This window comes from Leucoraja erinacea, chromosome 25 (assembly GCF_028641065.1).
Source record: "Leucoraja erinacea ecotype New England chromosome 25, Leri_hhj_1, whole genome shotgun sequence".
In the NCBI taxonomy this organism is placed as follows: domain Eukaryota; kingdom Metazoa; phylum Chordata; class Chondrichthyes; order Rajiformes; family Rajidae; genus Leucoraja; species Leucoraja erinaceus.
The window spans coordinates 30371374-30396351 of NC_073401.1; the positions used below are offsets into that span (position 1 = coordinate 30371374).

Consider the following 24978-nt stretch of genomic DNA (forward strand, 5'->3'; position numbering starts at 1 on the left):
GGGGACGGTAGATACAAGGAAGTGTAGAACCTGATTGATATGTGACCTGGAGTGACACGGCAGGTCAGGCAGCATCTCTGGAGATCACGGATAGGTGACGTTTCAGGTTGAGACCTTTCTTCTCGGCCCAAAAAACGTCACCTGTCCACGTTTCCCAGAGGAGCTGCCAGACCTGCTGAGATACTGCAGCGATTTGTGTCATGGTCGTACAGTGCGGAAACAGGCCCTTCGGCCCAACTAGCCCACGCCGACCAACATGCCCCGTCTACGCTTATAGTCCCACCTGCCCGCGTTTGGCCCATATCCCCCTAAACCTGTCCTATCCATGTACCTGCCGAAATGTTTCTTAAATGTTGCAATAGTCCCAGCGTCAACTACCTCCTCCGGCAGCTCGTTCCATACACCCACCGCCCATTGTGTAAAATTGTCCTTTTGCGATCACAGAAGGGAATACTCGTGGCTCACGAAGTGAGCGGGCAAGATCATCTCTGACCCCTCTCACCCTGGCCTCAAACTCTTTGAATCACTTCCCTTCGGACTGTCAAAGCTGCCACAGCCAGACATAAAAAGTTTTTATCCACGAGTAGTTGCTCTACTCAACAGCCAAAAATCTGTAGCCTCCCTTATCCGGTATTTTGTTGGTTCACATGCTTGATAATGGTGTTTTTATCATTAATGTTTTATTATTATTAATATTTATTGTTTTTCTGAGTCATTCGTAACTGTCACTGTATGTCATGTTGTTACGTGTGGGCGGAGCACCAAGGCAAATTCCTTGTATGTGAATACTTGGCCAATAAACTTACTTACTCACTTACTCATGGTTTATACAGTAATGTCCAATGTACTGATACCAAATATGGCACACATTATTTCCCCTGCAACTCACAACTCAAATATTAGACAAAGTCCACGCAAAAGATGAAATATCGTTTTTTTTTTAATATATTACATATTTTAGTTTTATAGATGCCACATTATCAGACCAGCCCAGCCCGTGAAATGGGTTTACAAACCGGTCATCATTAACTGGCACTCGCTCGAGCTGACTGTGAGTGATGAGATACTCATTTGATGTGCGATGCACACACAGTACAGCCAGGTATCTATGGGAGCCAAACTACGTTGACCCTCCTCTCTCCAGCCACCCCTGATCACCACACCACACTCTGGACGGCAAAATATGGAAATCACTTTGAGTAGAAGAGAAGAAACATTATCGTCGACCTCACCTGAATGCAAGCTAAGAATTTAAGACATCACACAGGCTTCTGTGTTTATAGATGAACAAATGCAATTAATTTAGTTTATAGATACAGTGCAGAAACAGGCCCTTCAGCCCACAGAGTCAGTGTTGACTAACGAACCCGGAAAAACACCCACACCATCCTAGGGTCAATTTTATTTACCAAAGCCAATTAACCTACAAACCCGTACGTCTTTGGAGTGTGGGAGGAAAACCGGAGCGCCCGGAGAAAACCCACGCAGGCCACGGGGAGAACGTACAAACTCCGTACAGACAGCACCTGTGGTCAGGATCGAACCGGTGTCTCTGGCGCTGTGAGGCAGCAGCTCTACCCGCTGTGTCACCGGGCCACCCCCCAGTGGCCCATGGCTTTGCAAAACAAAACTGCAAATGCAGCCGCCTTCCGAAAGGGGCTGTGTCCCACTGTACGAGCTAATTCAAGAGTTCTCCCGAGTTTGCCCTGATTCGAACTCGGAGATTTACGGTAATGGCCGCTCGTGGGTACTCGGAGCTCTCGTGGACATTTTTCAACATGTTGAAAAATCTTCACGGGTCTTCCCGAGCTTACCGCGTTTCCCGAGTACCTGCCGTTAGCGTTACGATCCTCTAAGAGACGTCCCCGAGCTCCGACATACCCGCTCCGTACATTCTACGTTCTTACACGAGTCTGATTTTTTTTTAAACTCGGGAGAGGTCTTGAATGAACTTGTACAGTGGGACAGCCCCGTCATTGTTAGGCAACACATGCTCTCACATTCACGGGCACAAGCAGATATCGCCCTCTGCTGGCGGAGTTAGCAATTGTATTCTACTTTCGTGATACACCACTTGCCCACCCGTCACTGTCACCAGCCCACCCAACCCCAGCAATGGTGGACTCTTCAGCACGGCAGCCTAAACATTTATGTGATTGAATGACATTGAAATATTTTGTTTAGAGATACAGCATGGAAACAGTCCCTTCGGCCCACCGGATTACCCATTCACACAAGTTCTATGCTATCCCACCTTCCCCTTACACTAGGGACAATTTACAGGGCCAAACCTGCACCTCTTTGGGACGCGAGAGGAAACCGGAGCACCCGGTTGAAACCCACGCGGTCACAGGGAGAACCTGCAAACTCTGCACAGACAGCACCCATAATCAGGATTGAACCCGGGTCTCCGGTGCTGTGAGGCAGCAGCACTACTAGCTGCTATATTAAAAGACGATGTTACCTGCTGTTCATTAACTTAATTCCATGCAAGCTTAGGTTTTGGGTCTTATGCCCTGGTGACACAAGGTGACATTTCGACATGGCAACAGTGAAGGGCAAGATTAATTCTGATCTATAAAACAATGTGTTTCAGGCTCGTTCTGTTCTCAGGCGAAGGTCTTTGGTGGCGGCTCCAGAGTTTGTGGTGTGGCCACTCGTTCAGGGGCGACATTTAACCTCAGCAACTCGTGACTGTTGCGTCCAAACCCGATCGCTTGGTGATGTTCAACTTATTCACCTCTTCGGCGCACGTTGGATGGATGCCCACTGTGGATGCCAGCTGAGAGTAAGTGGCATTGCACCTGAAAGCAAGCACACACGGGTTAAACCCGGAGTGAAAGGTATGCTGAAGGCACAAGGGGCTGCAGGTGCTGGGACCTTGTGCAGAACGTTTGAATAAGTTAGGTCTTTATTCTCTGGAGCGCAGAAGGTTAAGGGGGGACTTGATAGAGGTCTTTAAAATGATGAGAGGGATAGACAGAGTTGATGTGGACAAGCTTTTCCCTTTGAGAATAGGGAAGATTCAAACAAGAGGACATGACTTCAGAATTAAGGGACAGAAGTTTAGGGGTAACATGAGGGGGAACTTCTTTACTCAGAGAGTGGTGGCGGTGTGGAATGAGCTTCCAGTGGAAGTGGTGGAGGCAGGTTCATTGGTATCATTTAAAAATAAATTGGATAGGCATATGGATGAGAAGGGAATGGAGGGTTATGGTATAGGCAGGCAGTGCAGGCAGGTGGGACTAAGGGGAAAAAAAAACATTTGTTCGGCATGGACTTGTAGGGCCGAGATGGCCTGTTTCCGTGCTGTAATTGTTATTTATATGGTTATGTGGTGAAGCAGCCAGCATTTCTGGAGGGGACGGATGGGCCATGTTGCAGGTTTGAAACCTCCTGATTGAAAGGGGTCCAGTAAAATGTAGAAATAAAGAACTGCAGACACACAAAAGGACACAAAGTGCTGGAGTAACTAAGCAGGTCAGGCAGTTTCTGCAGAGGACCTGGATAGGCGACCTTTTACAGACTCAAATCCAATTCTCACATGTACCCAGTTACAATGTAAAGCTTTGTTTTGCTCACTATCCAAATAGATCAGATAAACCAAAGATAGATACCAGGTACACAAAAATGCTGGAGAAACTCAGCGGCTGCAGCAGCATCTATGGAGTGAAGGAAATAGGCAACGTTTCGGGCCGAAACCCAAGGGTTTCGGCCCGAAACGTTGCCTATTTCCTTCGCTATTTCCTTCGCTATATAGATGCTGCTGCACCCGCTGAGTTTCTCCAGCATTTTTGTCCCCCCTTCGATTTTCCAGCATCTGCGGTTCCTTCTTAAACATAAAATAGATACCACTTAGGTCTGAAGAAGGGTTCCTACCCGAAATGTTACCTATTCCTTTTCTCCAGAGATACTGCCTGATCAATTGAGTTACTCCAGCATTTGGTGTCTTATCACACATGCAATCAGTTCAAACTCAAGTACAATAGATGAAGCAAAGGGGAAGATTCAGAGAGCAGAATGGTCTCCTCCATTGCCAGAGTGAGCAACACCGGAAATTGGAGGAACAGCACCTCATATTCCGCCTGGGTTGCATGTGTCCGGATGGCATGAACGTTGAATTCTCCCAGTTTTGCTAGCCCTTGCTGTCTCCTCCCCTTCCTTAACCCTCGAGCTGTCTCCTCCCATCCCCCCCGCCCTCGGGCTCCTCCTCCTCCCTTTTTCCTTCCTTCTCCCCCCCACTCCCCATCAGTCTGAGGAAGGGTTTCGGCCCGAAACGTCACCTATTTCCTTCGCTCCATAGATGCTGCTGCACCCGCTGAGTTTCTCCAGCATTTTTGTGTACCTTCGATCTTCCAGCATCTGCAGTTCCTTCTTGAACACTTTGTATATTTCTAAAGGGCCTGTCCCACTTACGTGATTTTTTTCCCGGCAACTTGCCGGCACCCATCATAGTCGCAGCGGGTCGCCGAAAATGTTCGACATGTTGAAAATCCAGCGGCGACCAGAACAAGGTACGACTCTTTGGGCGACTACTCACGACCGTACAGGCTTCACCCCGCGACATGTCGACACGTAACGCCTGTATGGTCGTGAGTCATCGCCCAGAGTGTCGTGGATGTGGTTGACATGGATAAGCTTTTCCCATTGAGAGTAGGGAAGATTCAAACAAGAGGACATGATTTGAGAATTAAGGGACAAAAGTTTAGGGGTAACATGAGGGGGAACTTCTTTACTCAAGAGAGTGGTAGCGGTGTGGAATGAGCTTCCGGTGGAAGTGGTGGAGGCAGGTTCGATTTTATCATTTAAAAATAAATTGGATAGGTATATGGACGGGAAAGGAATGGAGGGTTATGGTCTGAGTGCAGGTAGATGGGACTAGGTGAGAGTAAGTGTTCGGCACGGACTAGAAGGGCCGAATGGCCTGTTTCCGTGCTGTAATTGTTATATGGTCGCCGCTGGATTTTCAACATTTTGAAAGTTTTCAGTCACCTGCTTACGGCATACGTGGAACAGGCCCTTAAACCCTGTAACGTATCAGTTCCATGGACAAAGTCCAATGTCCTAAATGGTGTAGTAGTGAATCAAACAGTTCCCTAGCTTGCGGGCAGACAGCTTTTAGAACCATCGCTCGGCTAACAAGACTATCTTGCAATGAATCAGTGAACTGCCCTTACAGGGAACGTTGCAAACGTATAATTATCAATGACTCATGAGTGACAGTTGAGGATTGCTCCTTAGGAACAACTCATTTGATGATTATAAGGTAACAAGTTTCCACCGCATCTTCACTGGAAGGCAAAAATAAGAGGTATGGTGAAATAGAGATTCATTTACTGGATTAGTGTCGAAAGGTCAGGACCTAAGTTCAAATACCAACCACACTAATTATTAAATTCAAAAGAGCGAATAAAGCTAATATTGAGACCAAACTGACAACAGCTTAGGAAGCTGCAGATTGATGTCGACACCCAGCTGGGTTAATGGTGTCTTCAGGAGCGGAAACTTCACTCACGACGTCCAAACCGCTCCCATCCTCATTCCCCACTTGACCAAAACAAGCAGGCTGTGAAGGAAGGAACTGCAGATGCTGTTTTCAACCAAAGATAGACACAAAAGGCTGGAGTAACCCAGCTGGTCAACCAGCATCTCTGGAGAAAAGGAATAGGTGACGTTTCGGGTTGAGACCCTTCTACAGACTCCTATAATCAGCGTGTAGATATTTTGAGTTACGACATATCTAGAATGCCAAAACATGAAGAATGATAGAGAAAAAAATATTTCAACCCCTCCCCCCCTCCCAGTCTGAAGAAGGGTCTTAACCTGAAACTTCACCTGCACATGACCTCCAGAGATACTGCCTGACGCAAAATGATGGAAGCACAGGGAAGGTTCACCAGACTGATTCCTGGGATGGCAGATCTTTCATATGAAGAAAGACTGGATAGACTCGGCTTGTACTCGCAAGAATTTAGAAGATTGAGGGGGGATCTTATAGAAACATACAAAATTCTTAAGGGGTTGGACAGGCTAGATGCAGGAAGATTGTTCCCGATGTTGGGGAAGTCCAGAACAAGGGGTCACAGTTTAAGGATAAGAGGGAAGTCTTTTAGGACCGAGATGAGAAAATCATTTTTCACACAGAGAGTGGTGAATCTGGAATTCTCTGCCACAGAGGGTAGTTGAGGCCAGTTCATTGGCTATATTTAAGAGGGAGTTAGATGTGGCCCTTGTGGCTAAAGGGATCAGGGAGTATGGAGAGAAGGCAGGTGCGGGATACTGAGTTGGATGATCAGCCATGATCATATTGAATGGCGGTGCAGGCTCGGAGGGCAGAATGGCCTCTACTCCTGCACCTGTTTTCTATGTTTCTATGTAACTCAGCAGGTCAGGCAGCATCTCTGGAGAAAATGGATGTGTGACGTTTCGGGTTGGGGCCCTTCTTCAGTCACGACCTGAAACGTCACCCACCCACCGTTTTCCACCAGAGATGCTGCCTGACCTGCTGAGTTACTCCAGCACTTTGTGTTCTATGAAAGGTTCCAGCGTCTGCATTTTCTTGTGTCTCCACAGGAAAAAATGTTGTTTTGTCAGTCCAGCTTTAGTTTACAAATCCTTTCATTTGTATTGGGCCTGGCCCCATTTTTGCCTGCCTGCCTACCTGCCTTCCCTTTCATTTCTCTTTCAATTGTATAGGCTGGCTTGTTATAAAGGTTACAATGCTGGCAAAACATTACACTGTCTGCAAGTGGCAAAACTGCCCGACTGGCACAAATAATTCCACCCAGCGGAGAATTTCCCTTTTGTTCCATCCTTTGTTCTCCACACCTTCTTCTGCTACCTGGACGAACCTGTTTCTCTCTTTGTCTCTGTCCATGAATGTTGCCTGACCTGCCGAGTTAGTCCAGCATTTTATTTCAGGTTTTATTTCAGATTTTCCGCATCTGCAGTTTTGTTTTCGATTTTCAGTTCCTTTGTGCTAAAGAAAACCAGTCCTACCGACCTGTGTTAAACCTAATTGAGATTCTACGGGGCTGGTAGGAGTGCGATAAAATGCGCTGGAAATCTGACTTCCGAGTCAAGAAATTAAAAAGGTAAATATTAAACAGTAGAAACAAAAGAACTGCAAGTGCTGGTTAATGCCAACGGGACACAAAGCGCTGGAGTAACTCAGCAACTAAAACACTGAATTTGACTTTCCTCCCCTCGCCTCCACAATCAGTCCGAAGGAGGGTCTCGACCTGAAACCTCACCCTCTGCATGTTCCCCAGAGATAGACACAAAGTGCTGGAGTAACTCAGCGGGTCAGGCAGCGTCTTTGAAGAAAAACGATGGGTAACGTTTCAGGCCGGGACCCTTCCTCTCCAGAGATTCTGCCTGACCTGCTGAGTTAATTCCAGTACTTGGAGTACTTTTGGGTTTTTTCTACACTAAATTACACTAATCAGACAAGTGCTATTAGTTCTTCAAAATCCAAGTCTATGAACAGCAATGCAGAATTTTGTTTCGGCCTGAAACGTCACCTATTTCCTTCGCTCAATAGATGCTGCTGCACCCGCTGAGTTTCTCCAGCATTTCTGTCTACCTCAGAGTTCATCAGAAGTGTATAGAAACAAAGAACTACAGATGCTGGTTTACACAAAGCGCTGGATTAACTCAGCGGGTCAGGCAGCAAGTATGGAGAACATGGATAGGTGGCGTTTCAGGTCGGGACCCTTCTCCGGACTGATTGTGGGGGGATAGAGAGTAGAATTCAGTATTGTGAGCTATCGTTACATTTAATATCAAGGGAGGAAAACAAATTGTGAATTTACTTCATTCCAAGTGCAAATCCTTGAACGACCTCGCCGGCATTTGGTCCGATGAAATGTAGCCCCAGAATGGTTTGTTCACCTTCACGCAAGCAAACAATCTTGACGTAGCACTGAGCAGCTTCTCGTTCAGCTACTGTGTACTCCAGCGGCTTGTAGTGTGCATGATAGATCTAATCACAGGAATAAATCAAAGCAGGAGATGTTACTGTCAAACTATGCTCCGTGTCTGCAAACGCACATGTCTGCGTGGGTGTAGAAAGGTTTAATGAACAAGTGTGCGCGTATCATATTATATGTGTAGGAAGGAACTGCAGATGCTAGTTTATACTGAAGATAGACGCACAATGCTGGAGTAACTCAGCGGGACAGGCTGCATCAGTGAGGTGAAGTCAACAGCACCCGAGCTTATAGACGGACTGGATTTAAGGAGAGTCTAAACCAGGGTCTCAATCCAAAAAGTCACCTATTCCGTTTCTCCAGAGATGCTGCCCAACTCGCTGAATAACTCCAGCATTTTGTGTCTATCTAGCTTTAAGGAATTCAACACAAAACAACAATGATTGATGGTATTCCAAGTCTGCATCCGTGCACACAATGAACTTGCTATTTTCAGATTAGTTCTGCACAGCCCCTCAACTGTGTGGAAATGTCAACAATTTAATTACCATCAAAAGATCAGAGGCAGTAATTATAGCTATAATATTCGGAAAGGAAACTAACTTGAATTTAAAAATAGAAACAAGAAGCTGTGTGTGTGTGTGTGTGTGTGTGTGTGTGTGTGTGTGTGTGTGTGCGTGTCGGTCTGTGTGCGTGCGTGTGTCTGTCTGTCTGTGTGTGTGTGTGTGCGTGTCTGTGTGCGTGCGTGCATGTGTGTGCGTGCGTGTGTGTGTGTGCGTGTCTGTCTGTGTGTGCGTGCGTGTGTGTGTCTGTGTGTGTGCGTGCGTGCGTGTGTGTGCGTGCATGTGTGTGTGTGCGCACCTGACAGCCAATGATAATTAGACTGTTTACAATCTTTATGTTGCAACAAATAGGTAATTGCATGAGATAATAAGAGGCTGTTTTAGTTCAAAATGTATTCCACTTATTTTTGAAAAACATACAATTAAAATAAGTGAAGCATCAGGTTGCTCTGGGTGTAATAAAATGTAGCACGACCATAGAATAATAGTTTATTTCCCAGGGTTTAGGAATCAAAACTTAGAGGGCTTAGATTGAAGGTGAGAGGGGAAAGGTTTAAGAGGAAACTGAGGGGTGATTTTTCCCATACAGAGGGTGGTGGGTATTTGGATGGAGCTGCCAGAGGAAGTAGTTGAGGCAGGTACTATAACAAAGTCATTGGGGATAGATGCTTGGATAGGAAAGGTTTAGAGGGATATGCCTCAAGCACAGGCTTAGAAGGGGATTTGGTTGGCATGGATGAGCTGGGCCGAATGGCCTGTTTCCGTTCTATATGGCTCTATAACTTCGATGGGTGAGTATGAGTTTGAGCTTAGTTTAATGTCACGTGTGCAGTGAAAAGCTTTTGTTGTGTGACAATACATGTTTACAACAAGCCATCCACAAGTACAGATACATATTCAGGTTTACATGCAATAGCGAACCAGAAATAAATGATGTTTAGAAAAATAAATAAATGTTCAGCCTGAAGATATTGAGTTTTATCTTCATGTCTATTCTAAATGACCCGAGTTGTCCAAATATTTCTCGGACAATTAGGTACATTTGCTCAATTACAGGGATCTGAAAATCCGGCTTGATTGGATGGGGCATGGCTGGGATGGATCGGACGCAGCCTGCAGCGGTACGGAGCGGTGGAGGACACCGACATCACCTGGCCAGGCCGACCCATGCAACCCAGACCCAGACAACAGGCCTTTACGGCCAAGTTAGGACTTTGAACTTGAATGGTACAACACAGCCTTGAAACGTGGCGACTCTTGTGTACTGCCTCAGTATAATCCACTGTACTTACATTCTTGGACTTCAGTATGATTGTGCCTAATGTAGGGTAAGATTGCCACTCAACTATCTGCAAAAAAGGAATTTAGCTATCCCTTTAGACATGTAGCATGGAAACAGGCCCTTCGGCCCATCGAATCCACGCCGACCAGCGATCAGCTCGTACACTGACATCATCCCACTATCCTACAAACCTGCACGCCTTTGGAGTGTGGGAGGAAACTGGAACATCCGGAGAAAACCCACATGGTCACAGGGAGAACGTACAAACTTCGTACAGACAGCACCCGTAGTCAGGATCGAACCTGGGTCTCCTGCACTGTACGGCAGCAATTCTATTGCTGTGCCACTGTGCCAAAATAAATATGTACCTAGGTATATATGGTAATAAAGTACTATTGAACCATTTATTTTAAACCTATGCTTTCACGTTTTCAAAGCTCCTACCATGGGGAAGTTTGTGGTTTATTGACCTTATATTATAAACCTTTATAAACTCAGCCCTCAGCCTCCTCCGCTGTTTGTGGGAACTGGCGATGAGCCAAGTGACTGCTCCATTTACTGCACCATATTGCTGCACCTGGAAATGACCAGAGACTTGGAAGGCACGTCCTTCATCTAAACCTCTGGAAAGAAACTTTCATTCCAGACCAGCTCAAAGCCTCTTCTGATGGTGTTTACAAGTGTTCCAACACCTAGCTGGCACAGATCCACAGTACTAACTTGCCCACCATTCCTCTGCACCCCGTCAGCATCATTCAGCGAACCCACAAGTATGTCTGACTCATGGAACAGAAACATTACCCTGCCACAGAGTCGCTGCTCCTTTTAAACTGATGCTTTGTCCGGCATCCACTCGCTCAGAATCCTCACCTGCAAAAACTCACCATTGCCATGCAGCGTAGAAATAAGAGAATGCCATTCCTGGCTTTTATTAACCAGTGGAAAAATAATCATTCCTTCCTTGTGGAATGAAAGAGATATAAAGGCAACAATTGGAATTCCTTTATAGCTCATTGTAGTACTATGGCCTATTTTATGGTTGAGGCACCATACCAGGCTATCAGCATTTTTAGCTCAAAGACCTTTAAAAATAAAAAGACCTATATTTTTTTTAAGTCCCGTGGGTGAATTAACTTTATCACCGTGTTTCTGAAACACTCTCGCCCTTCTCTTTTCCCCATTGTTTTTATGAAACGATTTTCTCAAACACCTCTTCCGGCACCCCAAAGACATGCAGGTTAATTGGTCTTACTCAATTGTCCCAGGAGTGTAGAAAGTGAATGTGAAAGTGGGATAACATAGAAGTTGTGTGAACGGGTGATCATGGGTCGACACAGACTCGACGGACCGAAGGGCCTGTGTCCATGCCCTATCTCTAAACCAAACGACCCGTAGTCAGTGATATGTACCAATGCAATCTCAGCGTCTCCTAATCTGAGGAAAGACATTCTTGGCATAGAGGGAGGACAGAGAAGGTTCACCAGACTGATTCCTGGGATGGCAGGGCTTTCATATGAAGAAAGACTGGACAGACACGGCTTGTACTCGCTAGAATTTACAAGATTGAGGGGGGATCTTATAGAAACTTACAAATTTCTTAAGGGGTTGGACAGGCTAGATGCAGGAAGATTGTTCCCGATGTTGGGGAAGTCCAGAACAAGGGGTCACAGTTTAAGGATAAGGGGGAAGTCTTTTAGGACCGAGATGAGAAAATATTTTTTTACACAGAGAGTGGTGAATCTGTGGAATTCTCTGCCACAGAAGGTAGTTGAGGCCACACAGTTCATTGGCTATATTTAAGAGGGAGTTCGATGTGGCCCTTGTGGCTAAAGGGATCAGGGGGTATGGAGAGAAGGCAGGTACAGGATACTGAGTTGGATGATCAGCCATGATCATATTGAATGGCGGTGCAGGCTCGAAGGGCCGAATGGCCTCTACTCCTGCACCTATTTTCTATGTTTCTAAGCTGTTTGGCCTTCAGAGTGGGGTTTGCAAGAATAAACGAGCCATAGAGGGAGTACAGAGAAGGTTCACCAGACTGATTCCTGGGATGTCGGGACTTTCATATGAAGAAAGACTGGATAGACTTGGCTTGTACTATCCTCTCCGTGACGGCTGTATATGTGCTTGTTACCTCTATCTTGTCCTCCCCATGTCGGCGCACGGCCTCCTCTTCAGTCAAGCCTACACATCCGTACTCCAGCGGTGTAAAAACTGTGGTAGCAACCTAAACACATAAACATGTTTAAGAAAGAACTGCAGATGATGGAAAAAATCAAAGGTAGACAAAAATGCTGGAGAAACTCAGCGGGTGAGGCAGCATCTATGGAGCGATGGAAGAGGTGACGTTTCGGGTCGAGAACCCGAAGGAATAGGTGACGTTTCGGGTCGAGACCCGGAAGGGTCTCGACCCGAAAAGTCACCTATTCCTTCCCTCCATAGATACTGCCTCACCCGCTGAGTTTCTCCAGCATTTTTGTCATCAGTCTGAAGAAGGGTCTCGGCCCGAAACGTCACCTATTCCTTCCCTCCATAGATGCTGCCTCACCCGCTGAGTTACTCCAGCATTTTGTGTCTATCTTCGGTTTAAACCAGCATCTGCAGTTCCTTTCTACAACTCTTAGTATACTACAGTTTTGCATGTAAAAAGGATAAAATATAAGCTTGGAAACAAAGAACTGCAGATGCTGGTTGAAACCAAAGATAGACACAAAGTGCTGGAGTAATGCAGCATCTCTGGAGGAAAGGGATAGGTAACATTTCGGGTCACGAGCCTTCTTCAGAAGAAGTCCGGATGATGTGTTTGCAGGTCGATGTGGAAAGATTGGCTGCTGGAGGCCCTACAGCAGCCTGGGGCTTGATTAGATCAGGGCACCCATCTAAGCGGCTGAGAGCATGAATGGGACGTGGCCTGCAGCGGGACAGAGCTGTGGAAGAGATCAACAACATCGCAGGGCCAGGCCGATCTTTGAAATACTGCTGTCAGCACCAGCCCAAGACAACAGCCTTTATGGCCAAGTTAAGACACAACATTTTTAACAACTTTGAAACTTGAATCATTCAAAATGGCGGCAGAAACGTGACGACTCTTTTGTGCTGTCTCAGTGTAATTTACTATTCCTACACTCTTATACTCAGGCATGATTATGAATAAGGTTAATTCCCAGGATGGCGGGACTGTCATATGCTGAGAGAATGGAGCAGCTGGGCTTGTACACTCTGGAGTTTAGAAGGATGAGAGGATATCTCATTGAAACATATAAGATTATTAAGGGTTTGGACACGCTAGAGGCAGGAAACATGTTCCCGGTGTTGGGGGAGTCCAGAACCAGGGGCCACAGTTTAAGAATAAGGGGTAAACCATTTAGAACGGAGACGAGGAAACACTTTTTCTCACAGAGAGTTGTGAGTCTGTGGAATTCACTGCCTCAGAGGCCGGTTCTCTGGATGCTTTCAAGAGAGAGCTAGATAGGGCTCTTAAAAATAGCGGAGTCGGGGATATGGGGAGAAGGCAGGAACGGGGTACTGATTGGGGATGATCAGCCATGACCATTTTCTGTGTTTCTATGATCACATTGAATGGCGGTGCTGGCTCGAAGGGCCAAATGGCCTACGCCTGCACCTATTGTCTATTGTCTATGATTGTGCTATACATAGTAAGACTTTTACTGAATTGTATCAAAAAAGTGAATCGTACAGTACGTGTGCCATTTCACCATGAGGTTTACTCACATTGTCGTAGTCCATCAGCTGAGTCGATTTGCCAAACAGCCGATGAGCCAGCAGCTTACCCGCTTTGATAGCTGAAGGTGTGAGCTCTGGTCGGCCCTGTTAGAAGAGATACACTGAGCAAAACCTCTTGTCCAAAGCAACAGCTAATCACCAGCGATGTCGCACTACAGTAGAGGCAAAGATCAAATAACAGAGGGGGCAGGTTTAAGGTGAGAGGAGAAGAGCATAAAGGAGATGTTCGGGGCAAATTTCTTTGTGAGCACAAGGAGAGTAATGTTCCTGGAATGTGCTGTTGGGGTGAGTGGTGGCAGCAGTCACATTAGCAATGGTGAAGTGGCACAGACAGCCACGTGAACAAGCAGAGAATAGAGGGACGCTGATCGCTTGCAAGTGAATGCCATTAGTATAGATTAACTGCGTGGTCGGCTCGAATGTGCGCGCTAACGGGTGTCAAAGATTACAGGAGACGAACGAGAATGGGGTTGAGAGGGAAAAATAGATCATAGAAACATAGAAATTAGGTGCAGGAGTAGGCCATTCGGCCCTTCGAGCCTGCACCGCCATTCAATATGATCATGGTTGATCATCCAACTCAGTATCCCGTACCTGCCTTCTCTCCATACCCTCTGATCCCCTTAGCCACAAGGGCCACATCTAACTCCCTCTTAAACATAGCCAATGAACTGGCCTCGACTACCCTCTGTGGCAGAGAGTTCCAGAGATTCACCACTCTCTGTGTGAAAAAAGTTCTCCTCATCTTGGTTTTAAAGGATTTCCCCCTTATCCTTAAGCTGTGACCCCTTGTCCTGGACTTCCCCAACATCGGGAGCAATCTTCCTGCATCTAGCCTGTCCAACCCCTTAAGAATTCTGTAAGTTTCTATAAGATCCCCTCTCAATCTCATAAATTCTAGAGAGTATAAACCAAGTCTATCCAGTCTTTCTTTATAAGACAGTCCTGACATCCCAGATCAGCCGTGATTAAATGGAGGAGCAGACTCGATGGGCCGAATGGCCTCAGTCTTATGATTTGTTCCAGCACTGTGTGGTTCTATATTCTAAGTTTGGACAGGTACGTGAATAGGAAATGTTTAGGAAGGATATGGGCCAAACGCAGGCAGGTGGGACTGACTATCACAGGTGGGGTATCTTGGTCTGCCTGGGCAGGTTGGGTCACCTATTTCCTTCGCTCCATAGATGCTGCCTCACCCGCTGAGTTTCTCCAGCATTTTTGTCTACCTTCAATTTTTCCAGCATCTGCAATTCTTTCTTACACAAATGACGTAATAGTATACAGCAAAGCAATGGTTTTGGTCACCCAATTATAGGAAGGATGTCAACAAAATAGAGAGAGTACAGAGGAGATTTACTAGAATGTTGCCTGGGTTTCAACAACTAAGTTACAGAGATAGGTTGAATAAGTTAGGTCTTTATTCTCTGGAGCGCAGAAGGTTAAGGGAGGTCTTTAAAATGATGAGAGGGATAGACAGAGTTGATGTGGACAAGCTTTTCCCTTTGAGAATAGGGAAGATTCAAACAAGAGGACATGACTTCAGAATTAAGGGACAGAAGTTTAGGGGCAATATGAGGGGGAACTTCTTTACTCAGAGGGTGGTAGCGGTGAGGAATGAGCTTCCAGTGGAAGTGGTGGAGGCAGGTTCATTGGTATCATTTAAAAATAAATTGGATAGGCATATGGATGAGAAGGGAATGGAGGGTTATGGTATGAGTGCAGGCAGGTGGGACTAAGGGAAAAAAAAGTTGTTCGGCACGGACTTGTAGGGCCGAGATGGCTGTAATTGTTATATGGTGATATGGTTAAAGCAAGAACAAAAAAAAGCAAATGACACGAACAAAGCACCAGATGTGGGTGTCAACAGGCTGGATGGAGTATTGTTAGAGATATTTGGACAGGTTCATGGATGGGAAAGGTTCATAAGTTGTAGAAGCAGAATTAGGCCATTCGGCCCATCAAGTCTACTCCACCATTCAATCAAAGCTTATCTATCTTTCCGTCTCTACCGCATTCTCCTGCCTTCTCCCCATTAGCCCTGACACCTGTACTAATCACAAATCTAACTAGCTATCTCCACCATAATATAAAGATAAATATACATATAAGATAAATAAATATCCATTGACTTGGTTTGGAAGGAAATAGGCCAAATGTGGGCAGGTTGGACTAGTGTAGATGGGGCATCTTGGTCAGCATTGGCAAGTTGGGTCGAAGGGCCTGTTTCAATACTGTGTAACTATCATAACATCACAGACCAACAAAAGTACACAAATCCTCAACCAATTTCCCTCTTTCTAGCCCGCTACGAATAACAGTCAGGTCCGAGGTGAGATCCTGTGGACCGGAATACCTGGATCATGCCCCACCTCTGCTATATCTCCAATTGCATAAATATGTTGGGCAGAGGTCTCTTCACCATCACCAACCACCACCTTGCCGGTTTCCGGGTTAACCCTGACCTCCGCCTTGTCCAGACACAGGCCTTGTGTTTCTGGTGTTCGACCTGGAAGAAATAGGGAAGATGGCTATGTAATTTGTAACACGACATTCAGCTGGCGTGTACAAGTGTCTTTTATACTTTGCATTACATGCGAAAAGATTCTGCAGACAAGCAACGTGTCAGACAAAATTGGATCTCATACTTTACCAGCCACAAACTGACTTGGAGGCAAATGTTTATGGGTAGTTTAAGCAGTTGGATTTACACATTCGGAGAAGTCTTTTCCTCGATGTATCAAAAACCATCTTCACAAAGATGTGCAGAAATTAATTAAAATGTCAAGGCACAATCTCCCTGGCTTCAGGCTTGCTCTGAAATTCCAGTCATTCTCCATCCTGTCTGACTTTAGCCTCCAAGTTACTAACGTGCATCTTTTCAGCTGGTACAAGTTAATGTGCCAAAACCAGAAGCTTCTACAAAACAATTAGTGCCTTCGCCCAAGAGACTGCCAGGTCCACCTTCATGGTGTGTTGCATCGGGAAGGCTGGCAACGTCAGCAAGGATGCCGGTAACCTGGCCATTCCCATGGGAGAAGATGCCTGAAAGCTCAGAGATTCGGACTTAAGATTCAGTGCAGATGTTCAACCTTTGTGTGGAGGGGGGGGGCAAAGCTGGTAGACCCGGCTTCGATTCCGATCTCTGCCTGTCTGTGCAGAGTTTGCACGTTCTCCCCGTCACCGCTCATGTTTCCTCCGGGTGCTCCGGTTTCCTCCCACATCCCAAAGATGTGCAGGAATACAGATTCCTGGAAATGCAGATGGCCTCTGTACAATTGCCTCTAGTAGGTAGGGAGTGGGGAAATGGGATAACGGATAACTAGTGTGAATGGGTGACTGATGGTCAACATGGACTTGGTGGGCTGAACGGCCTGTTTCCATGCTGTATATCTAAACTAAATAACCTCTTCCCCAATGCTACCGCACGCCTGAACCAATCACCTCTTTCACAGTCTATTTCCATAAACTCTTAATTCTACCTCAATCAATTATTCTATTTTCGCATCTTAATACTTTTTTCGGTTTGCATCACACTCTTGCACCATTGTGGTTTTGCCCACATTGTCACGTGTATTGTTGTATGTTTATTACAGTGTGTTTACTGTTTACCGTTTGAGCTTAATGTGAACATGGATTTTTATTGGATCGTTGTGTATATTACTATAAACTAATCTGAATGCGGACAGGAGGGCACTACAACGGGTGGTGAAAACCGCGCAGCACATCATCGGTGCCCCGCTCCCTGCCATGGATGCCCTCCACCGAAAACGGTGTCTGAGACGGGCTGGGAAGATCATCAAAGACCCCTCACACCCCAACCATGGACTGTTTGCCCTCCTCCCATCAGGGAGGCGGTACAGGAGCCTCAGGTCACGTACTAGTAGGATGAGGAACAGCTTCTACAACAATACAATCACATTGCTGAACTCGGAGTCCCGCCGATAGATTTCTCCGGTCCCTCCGTCCCCATTGTTTAATTATTCTGCATTTTTTGATTATTCTGTATCTTCTCTCTTTCTATTTTTTTTATTTCTTTATGCACAACTACTACGGACTGACGCAAAACTGCATTTCGTTGTACTCATACTTGTATTTGTGCGATGACATTAAAGTTGAATTGAATGAATTGAATCTGAATCCGTATCCAGTTAAAACCGACCACTATGACTGAACTCTTGAGTGCCCGTCTGACAGGCCGTGTCCAATCTGCACGCTCGGCCTACTGCAGTGTTGCCTAATCCAATATTTCTTGCATGGATCAATGTGGAATCATTTAAAGCGTGGTGTTTCTCGGGAGGTTACAACATAAATGGTGTTCCATTACCACATTGTGAACGTTCTTTGGCAATATTGCTTCCCGACTGCGTGCAATTTATCATCACCACAAAACTAATGCTGATTGAACTTGTCGAGAACGTGTTTGTGACTTTCATACCGTGTTTGCGAAAGATTAGATACATTCAGACACCAAAACCAACCGCTTCTTGCAGTTTACATTGTAGATGGACATTATCTGGTTCAATGGCTGCACTTCAAAAGGATGAGATATTTCATCATCTAAATTTTTCTTTGATATGGAATATGTCGAGGAAGAAAAAAAAACAGCAAGAGTTGAGCAAAGTGCGTGGACTTCTCCAGGCTAAAAGTTAGTTCGTTCATGTTGAAACAAGAGAACAAAATAACGTCAAGGTAATCATTTTCTTTGTCACAAGATGAAAATAGTAATTAAAGGGGAGGTTTAGAAACGTCAACTGCTTGAAAAACAAAAATAATAAAACAGGGGAGGAATTAGACGGGACCGTCTGTGGGGGGGAAAACCAACAGGGCAATCCTTGGCTTGGTAAGGTGCAGGCAATAGATTGTGGCCACTGCAGAACTCCTCAACCAGTGTTATATTAAAAATAGCGTCAGATGGCAGCATCTGTTTATCTCTTCACAAAGCTTTGGAAAAATTAACCACAGAATAAAGAATATTAGTTGTCTAATTTAGTTTAGAGATACAGGCTCTATGGCCCACTGAGTCCACACCCATCAACAATCCTAACACTATTCTACACACACTGGGGACAATTTACACTTATACCAAAACCAATTAACCTACAAACCTGCACGCCTTTGGAGTGTGGGAGGAAACCGAAGATCACGGAGAAAACCCATTCGGTCACGGGGAGAACGTGCAAACTCCGCACAGACAGCACCCACAGTCGGGATCGAACCCGGGCCTCTGGCGCTGCAAGCTCTGTAAGGCAGCAACTCTACCGCTGCGCCACCGTGCCGCCCGTCAAAATAAAATAATTTGGACTCGACAGTGTATAGTGGCTGATAGGACTGAGGTCTATGAGTAATGTGCACTTTGTATTGCTACTGTTATAATTAAATAGGCTTGGGAAGGAAAGGGAGTTCTCAATGAGGAGTTGTGCAAGGCCAAATGGAGGTTAGAGTCATTTAGCACGGAAGTGGCCCATGCCGACAAAGGTGCCCCATCTACACTCATCCCATCTCCATACATTTGGCCCATATTCCTCTGAACCTTTTCTATCCATGTACTTGTCCAAATGTATTTTAAATGTGGTACGAGTGCCTGCCTTTTTCTATATCCCCACCACCTTCTCAGTGAAAAGGTTGCCACTCGGGTTCCAATTAAATCTTGCCCAACTCACATTAAACCTGCCCTCTGGTTCTCGATTCCCCGCAAACACATACTTTTGAGTGGGATGGAGACCATAAAGGGTTATGGTCTGAGTGCAGGTAGATGGGACTAGGTGAGAGCAAGTGTTCGGCACGGACTAGAAGGGCCGAGATGGCCTGTTTCCATGCTGTCATTGTTATATGGTTATACACTGATCCCACCTGCCTGCATTTGGCCCAGATCCCTCTAAACCAGTCCTATCCACGTACCTGTCGAATTGTTTCTTAAACATCGCAATAGTCCCTGCCTCAACTACCTTCTCTTGTGTAAGAAGGGACTGCAGATGCTGGAAAAATCGAAGGTAGACAAAAATGCTGGAGAAACTCAGCGGGTGAGGCAGCATCTATGGAGGGAAGGAATAGGTGACGTTTCGGGTCGAGACCCGTAAGGGTCTCGACCCGAAACGTCACCTATTCCTTCAGAGTTTCGACCCGAAACGTCACCTATTCCATCAGGGTTTCGACCCGAAACGTCACCTATTCCTTCAGGGTTTCGACCCTAAACGTCACCTATTCCTTCAGGGTTTCGACCCGAAACGTCACCTATTCCTTCGCTCCATAGACACTGCGATAACACGTTATAAGGATCGTGCGAGAAAGATTAGATGCGAAGGTTTAACATTGCTCATTTTTATTATTTTGATACTGACTCCTTAAAGTCACTCGATTCATAGAAACATTGAAACTAGGTGCAGGGGAGTAGGCCATTCTGCCCTTAGAGCCTGCACGCCATTCAATATGATCATGGCTGATCATCCAAAATCTGTACCCCGTTCCTGCTTTCTACCCATATCCCTGGACTCCGTTAGCCCTAAGAGCTAACTCTAACTCTCTCTTGAATACATCGACTCCCATCGCCCTTGCAGACAGCAAATTCCAAATCCTAGCCATGGCTTGTGTGTTATCATGAAAGAGACACAAGAATTTCCGAGCAGCAGCAGAATTTGATGACCGACAATGTCCCCAGTTTGACAGAATCAAAGGCTTTAGCAAGTTCCAGAAAGATTATCACCGGGAGAATCCTTGGAATTCACTATCCAGGAAGGCAGGGGAGCTTCAGTTACTCAGTATATACAAGACCAAGGTATAGTTTTGGATCTTGGGAAATTGTGGGATGTGGGCTTAGTGCAGGACAATGGATATTACTCCTGCTGATGTTTTGATCTTCTAATATTACTTTAAAAGCCTAGATATTGTAACAAAACACTGTACACTTTAGTTGATCTATAAACAACTTGCACAATGGCAATGATTCTAATGAAAGATTGTCAACCTGAAATATTAACAGTTTCTCTCTGCACAGATGCTGCCTGAAGGTGCGGAGTGATTCCAACATTGTGCTTTAATGTTAAATGTCAGCCTGCATTACTCTGTGAGAAGTATAAAAATGGAAAAAGGCAATTAAAAATTCAATTTCTTTGCCCTTCCCAAAGCACTTAACCAATATGTCCAGCATTAAACAAATAGTTTTGACTTGCTGTTAAGTACTCGTGTTGAAGTGATATCATTTTGTTAGTCAGCTGGCCTCTGAGTTCACATTGTTCACAAACCAGTTACCAAGGAGTACTCTATACAAATGCTTTTTAAACACACACTGATCAATCAACGTAAGGGACCTCGACAAAGGAAAGTGATAGCCTCAATTATGCGCCAATCATATTTTAAAATAATCATTTTCCATTGGATTCAATGTTCATATCTCCCTTCAAGTACATTTCCCAATAACATAGAGTCATGGAAACAGGCCCTTCAGCCCAACTTGCCCACACCCACCAACATGCCCCATCTACAGGGACAGAAGTTTAGGGGTAACATGAGGGGGAACTTCTTTACTCAGAGAGTGGTAGCTGTGTGGAATGAGCTTCCAGTGGAAGTGGTGGAGGCAGGTTCGATTTTATCATTTAAAAATGAATTGGATAGGTATATGGACGGGAATGGAATGGAGGGTTATGGTCTGAGTGCAGGTAGATGGGACTAGGGGAGAGTAAGTGTTCGGCACGGACTAGAAGGGCCGAGATGGCCTGTTTCCATGCTGTCATTGTTATATGGTTATACACTGATCCCACCTGCCTGCATTTGGCCCAGATCCCTCTAAACCAGTCCTATCCACGTACCTGTCGAATTGTTTCTTAAACATCGCAATAGTCCCTGCCTCAACTACCTTCTCTTGTGTAAGAAGGGACTGCAGATGCTGGAAAAATCGAAAAATGCTGAAGAAGCCCAGCAGGTGAGGCAGCATCTATGGAGGGAAGGAATAGGTGACGTTTCGGGTCGAGACCCGTAAGGGTCTCGACCCGAAACGTCACCTATTCCTTCAGGGTTTCGACCCGAAACGTCACCTATTCCTTCGCTCCATAGATGCTGCCTCACCCGCTGAGTTTCTCCAGCATTTTTGTCTACCTACCTTCTCTTGCAGCTCGTTCCACACACCCACCACCCTTTGTGTGAAAAAGTTACTCCTCAGATTCCGATGTATAAAAATTCTACCAAATCTCAAGTTTCTGGCCACCGAGCATTTTGAAATTAGATTCTTCTTTGAGACTGCATTATTATGCTTTGTAAAAATGATATTCATACTTGTTTGCTCTGATAACAACCTGCAACTACTAGGATTTCAAAGCAGGGCGATCTGGTTTCCCCACCGACTGCTGAGTTTATTGCCATCGAGTTTAATTTTGAAATTAGGGCCTCACAAATGTGATTTATTCCTTGATATAAACTTGTGTAATGACTTTAGAGACAGATCTGTTCAGCCTTGAACAACACACACACACACACACACAGCGACACACACACACAGACAGACACACAGACACAGACACGCAGACGCACACAGACACAGACACACACAGACACAGACACGCAGACGCAGACACACACAGGCACAGACACACACACAGACACATATACACAGACACACACACAGAGATACACACAGACAGACAGACACACAGACACAGACACGCAGACGCACACACACGCGCGCGCGCACACACACACACACACTGCTGAGGTACAGTGAAACGTTTTTGTTTTCATCACTACCCAGTCAAAGACCATATATGATTACAATCGAGCCGTCCACAGTGTACAGATAAAGGGTACAACGGATTATTAATTAATTACAGTCTGAAGGTCTCGAATGAAATAGATTGGAGGTCTTTTAAGAAGGCAGTACGGTGGTGTAGCGGTATAGTCGCTGCCTTACAGCGCTTGTAGCACCAGATACGACTGCCGGCATCATCGACAGACGTATCAGGTCACCGAAGAATTTGCGGCCTGATGGGGTGTTGAGGCGCGGCGTTATTTCAAGTGTCGCAACTTTTTTTTTGTCGCCGCTGGTTTTCGAAATGTTCAAAATCTTTTGGCGACCCTGATATGATGCCGGCAGTCGCCGAAAAAAATCGCCAAGTGTGACAGCCCCTCAAAGGTCAAGAAGGCACTCTAGCTGATGAGAGGACCGTTCAGTTGCCTGATAACAGCTGGGAAGTAACCCAGCTCTTTACCGAGCCCAATTTAATTTAATTACTTGACTTTAAATGTTCCCAGTTGCTGCAGTGGGACATAAACTCATGTCACAGGATCAATGACCCTGAAACACTGCCTGCTAGCCCAGTAACTCAAACGCTATGCTGCTCCACCATGTATCCTAACTAAATGTATCGAAAGATTTCCCGCCAGAATGGCCAAACTTGGGGCGTGTACTGTACTGCACAGCATTGTAAAACGTGCAGAACTCAAAAAAACATTCCCTTTAATATACATTATGCCACATAACATCTTTAGAACATAGGTTTAAGTTTATGTGTACAGAGAAAAGCTTTACTTTGCATGCTATTCAATCAGATCAGATATACTGTTCATTAATACAATCAAGTCAAACTCAAGTACAATAGATGGAGCAAAGGGGAATATAGAATGCAGAATATAGTTCTCAGCATTGCAGCACATCAAATTCATAGACAAACGTCCAATGTCTGCAATGAGGTGGAGGTGAATCGGACAGTCCCCTAGCTTATGTAAGGACTGTTCAGAAGCCTGATAACAGAGGGGAAGAAGCTGTTCCTGAGTCTGGTGGTGCGAATTCAAGCTGCCGTGCCTTCTACCTGACAGGAGCAGGGAGACGAAGGAATGGCCGGGGTGGGGACACGTCTTTGATTATGTTGGCTGTTTTTGTGAGGCAGCGTGGTGTAGATGGAGTCAATGGTGACGAGTCTGGTCTGTGCGATGGACTGGGCAACATCCACAAGTCTCTGCAATTTCTTTCCAAACTGTGATGGGACCCGACTGCATCAGCTCTCTGGGACGGGGCCAAGCTTCTGAAAGACCCTACGTAATACAAGTCTTTTGTTTCAAAACTTAGAAGTGTAAACTTTGCGCCAAGGTTTTGAATTCACTGCAAGACTCATCTCCCCCTCCCTCTCCCCTCTCCCTCCACCCTCCAACCTATATGCGCACACATTTCTCCCACCTTCTCCAAAGGACCATTGCTGTTGCGACAAAGAGGCACGGGGTAAGGGCCTGTCCCACCAGCATGCGATTGCGTGAGTCTAGCGCGACCAAACGTGGTCGCTTGAGACGTACGGCCGCGCGGGGCTGGTCCCACTTCCAAGCGCGGAGGCGTATGGAGTTGTGCGGGGCTGGTCCCGACATCGCGCGGGGCTCCGAAAATCCCGCACTACTCGAAGATTTCGCGCGCCAGCGGCCTGTTGACCCGCAGGCGCATTGAAGGCGTACGCAGCTTCTTGACATCGTACGCAGCGTCTTGACGGCGTACGCCTAGCGCGTGGCGTTGCGCGATGACGTCACCGTCCAGCGTGCCGTTGCGTGATGACATCACCGCCCGATGCCGCGCGACGTCCAATTTCAGTCAGCCCGCCTCCTGCCCAGCTGATTGGGTGAGTATGATGTCGGGACCAGCCCCGCACAACTCCATACGCCTCCGCGGTTCGAATTGGGGCCGGCCCCGCGCAGCCATACGCCTCAAGCCACCACGTTGGGTCGCGCTAGGCGCATGCACTCGCATGCTGGTGGGACAGGCCCTTTGGTATCAAACGTTCTGGCAGTTCTGAGATCTCCTGCAGTCAGGCGGTGACTCTTCACACGAAGCAAGAAAACAAGGAGTTCTGTGGAAATTCCAGCATTGTAAACAAATATATTTGATGGACATTTTTACCTCAGCCTTTACAGTAAGATTGCTGTTGCATGACACAACAGGTGGCTAAGCAGCAAGGTTAAAAGAGAAAAATGCGTTTAAGAAGGAACAGCAGACGCTGGAAAATCGAAGGTAGACAAAAGTGCTGGAGAAACTCAGCGGGTGCAGCAGCATCTATGGAGCGAAGGAAATAGGCAACGTTTCGGGACGAAACCCGAAAGGAAATAGGAAACGTTTCGGGACGAAACCCGTAAGGGTTTCGTCCCGAAACGTTGCCTATTTCCTTCGCTCCATAGATGCTGCTGCACCCGCTGAGTTTCTCCAACACTTTTGTCGACCTTAAAACAAATGTGTGCATGTGCTCTGCTCTCCCTCCTCCGTTCTTGCTGCAAGAGGATTGATATGTCTCAGTCAACTATTCGCTCAACACTGAAAGTTTAGAAGAAATCGGTGGCTGTATTTCAGGGTGCTTCCCATAATATGCAAGAGGTTTCAAAGGTCTTTAGGTCTCTCATTACTAAAATGTGTCTATCCTGACACTCTGAATAACCTGCAGAAGTGAAAGAAAATGCAGTTGAGACAGCATTAAAAACCAAGCATCATTGCTGTCAATCT

The 24978-nt window shown here is 46.0% G+C and overlaps 1 protein-coding gene across 1 annotated transcript in view; it reads right to left on the reverse strand.

The window, feature by feature from the left end:
- Positions 1 to 915: 915 nt before the first annotated feature.
- The window catches only part of txnrd2.2 (thioredoxin reductase 2, tandem duplicate 2), a 67502-nt gene continuing 43439 nt past the window's right edge, over positions 916 to 24978 (reverse strand). The window contains exons 11-15 of the mRNA XM_055655447.1: positions 15890 to 16026; positions 13509 to 13604; positions 11911 to 12003; positions 7815 to 7984; positions 916 to 2804 (exon numbers count right to left, since the gene is read on the reverse strand). Of these exons, the coding sequence (XP_055511422.1) occupies positions 2681 to 2804; positions 7815 to 7984; positions 11911 to 12003; positions 13509 to 13604; positions 15890 to 16026 (620 nt within the window). The 3' untranslated portion in view covers positions 916 to 2680. The remainder of the gene's footprint in view (positions 2805 to 7814; positions 7985 to 11910; positions 12004 to 13508; positions 13605 to 15889; positions 16027 to 24978) is intronic.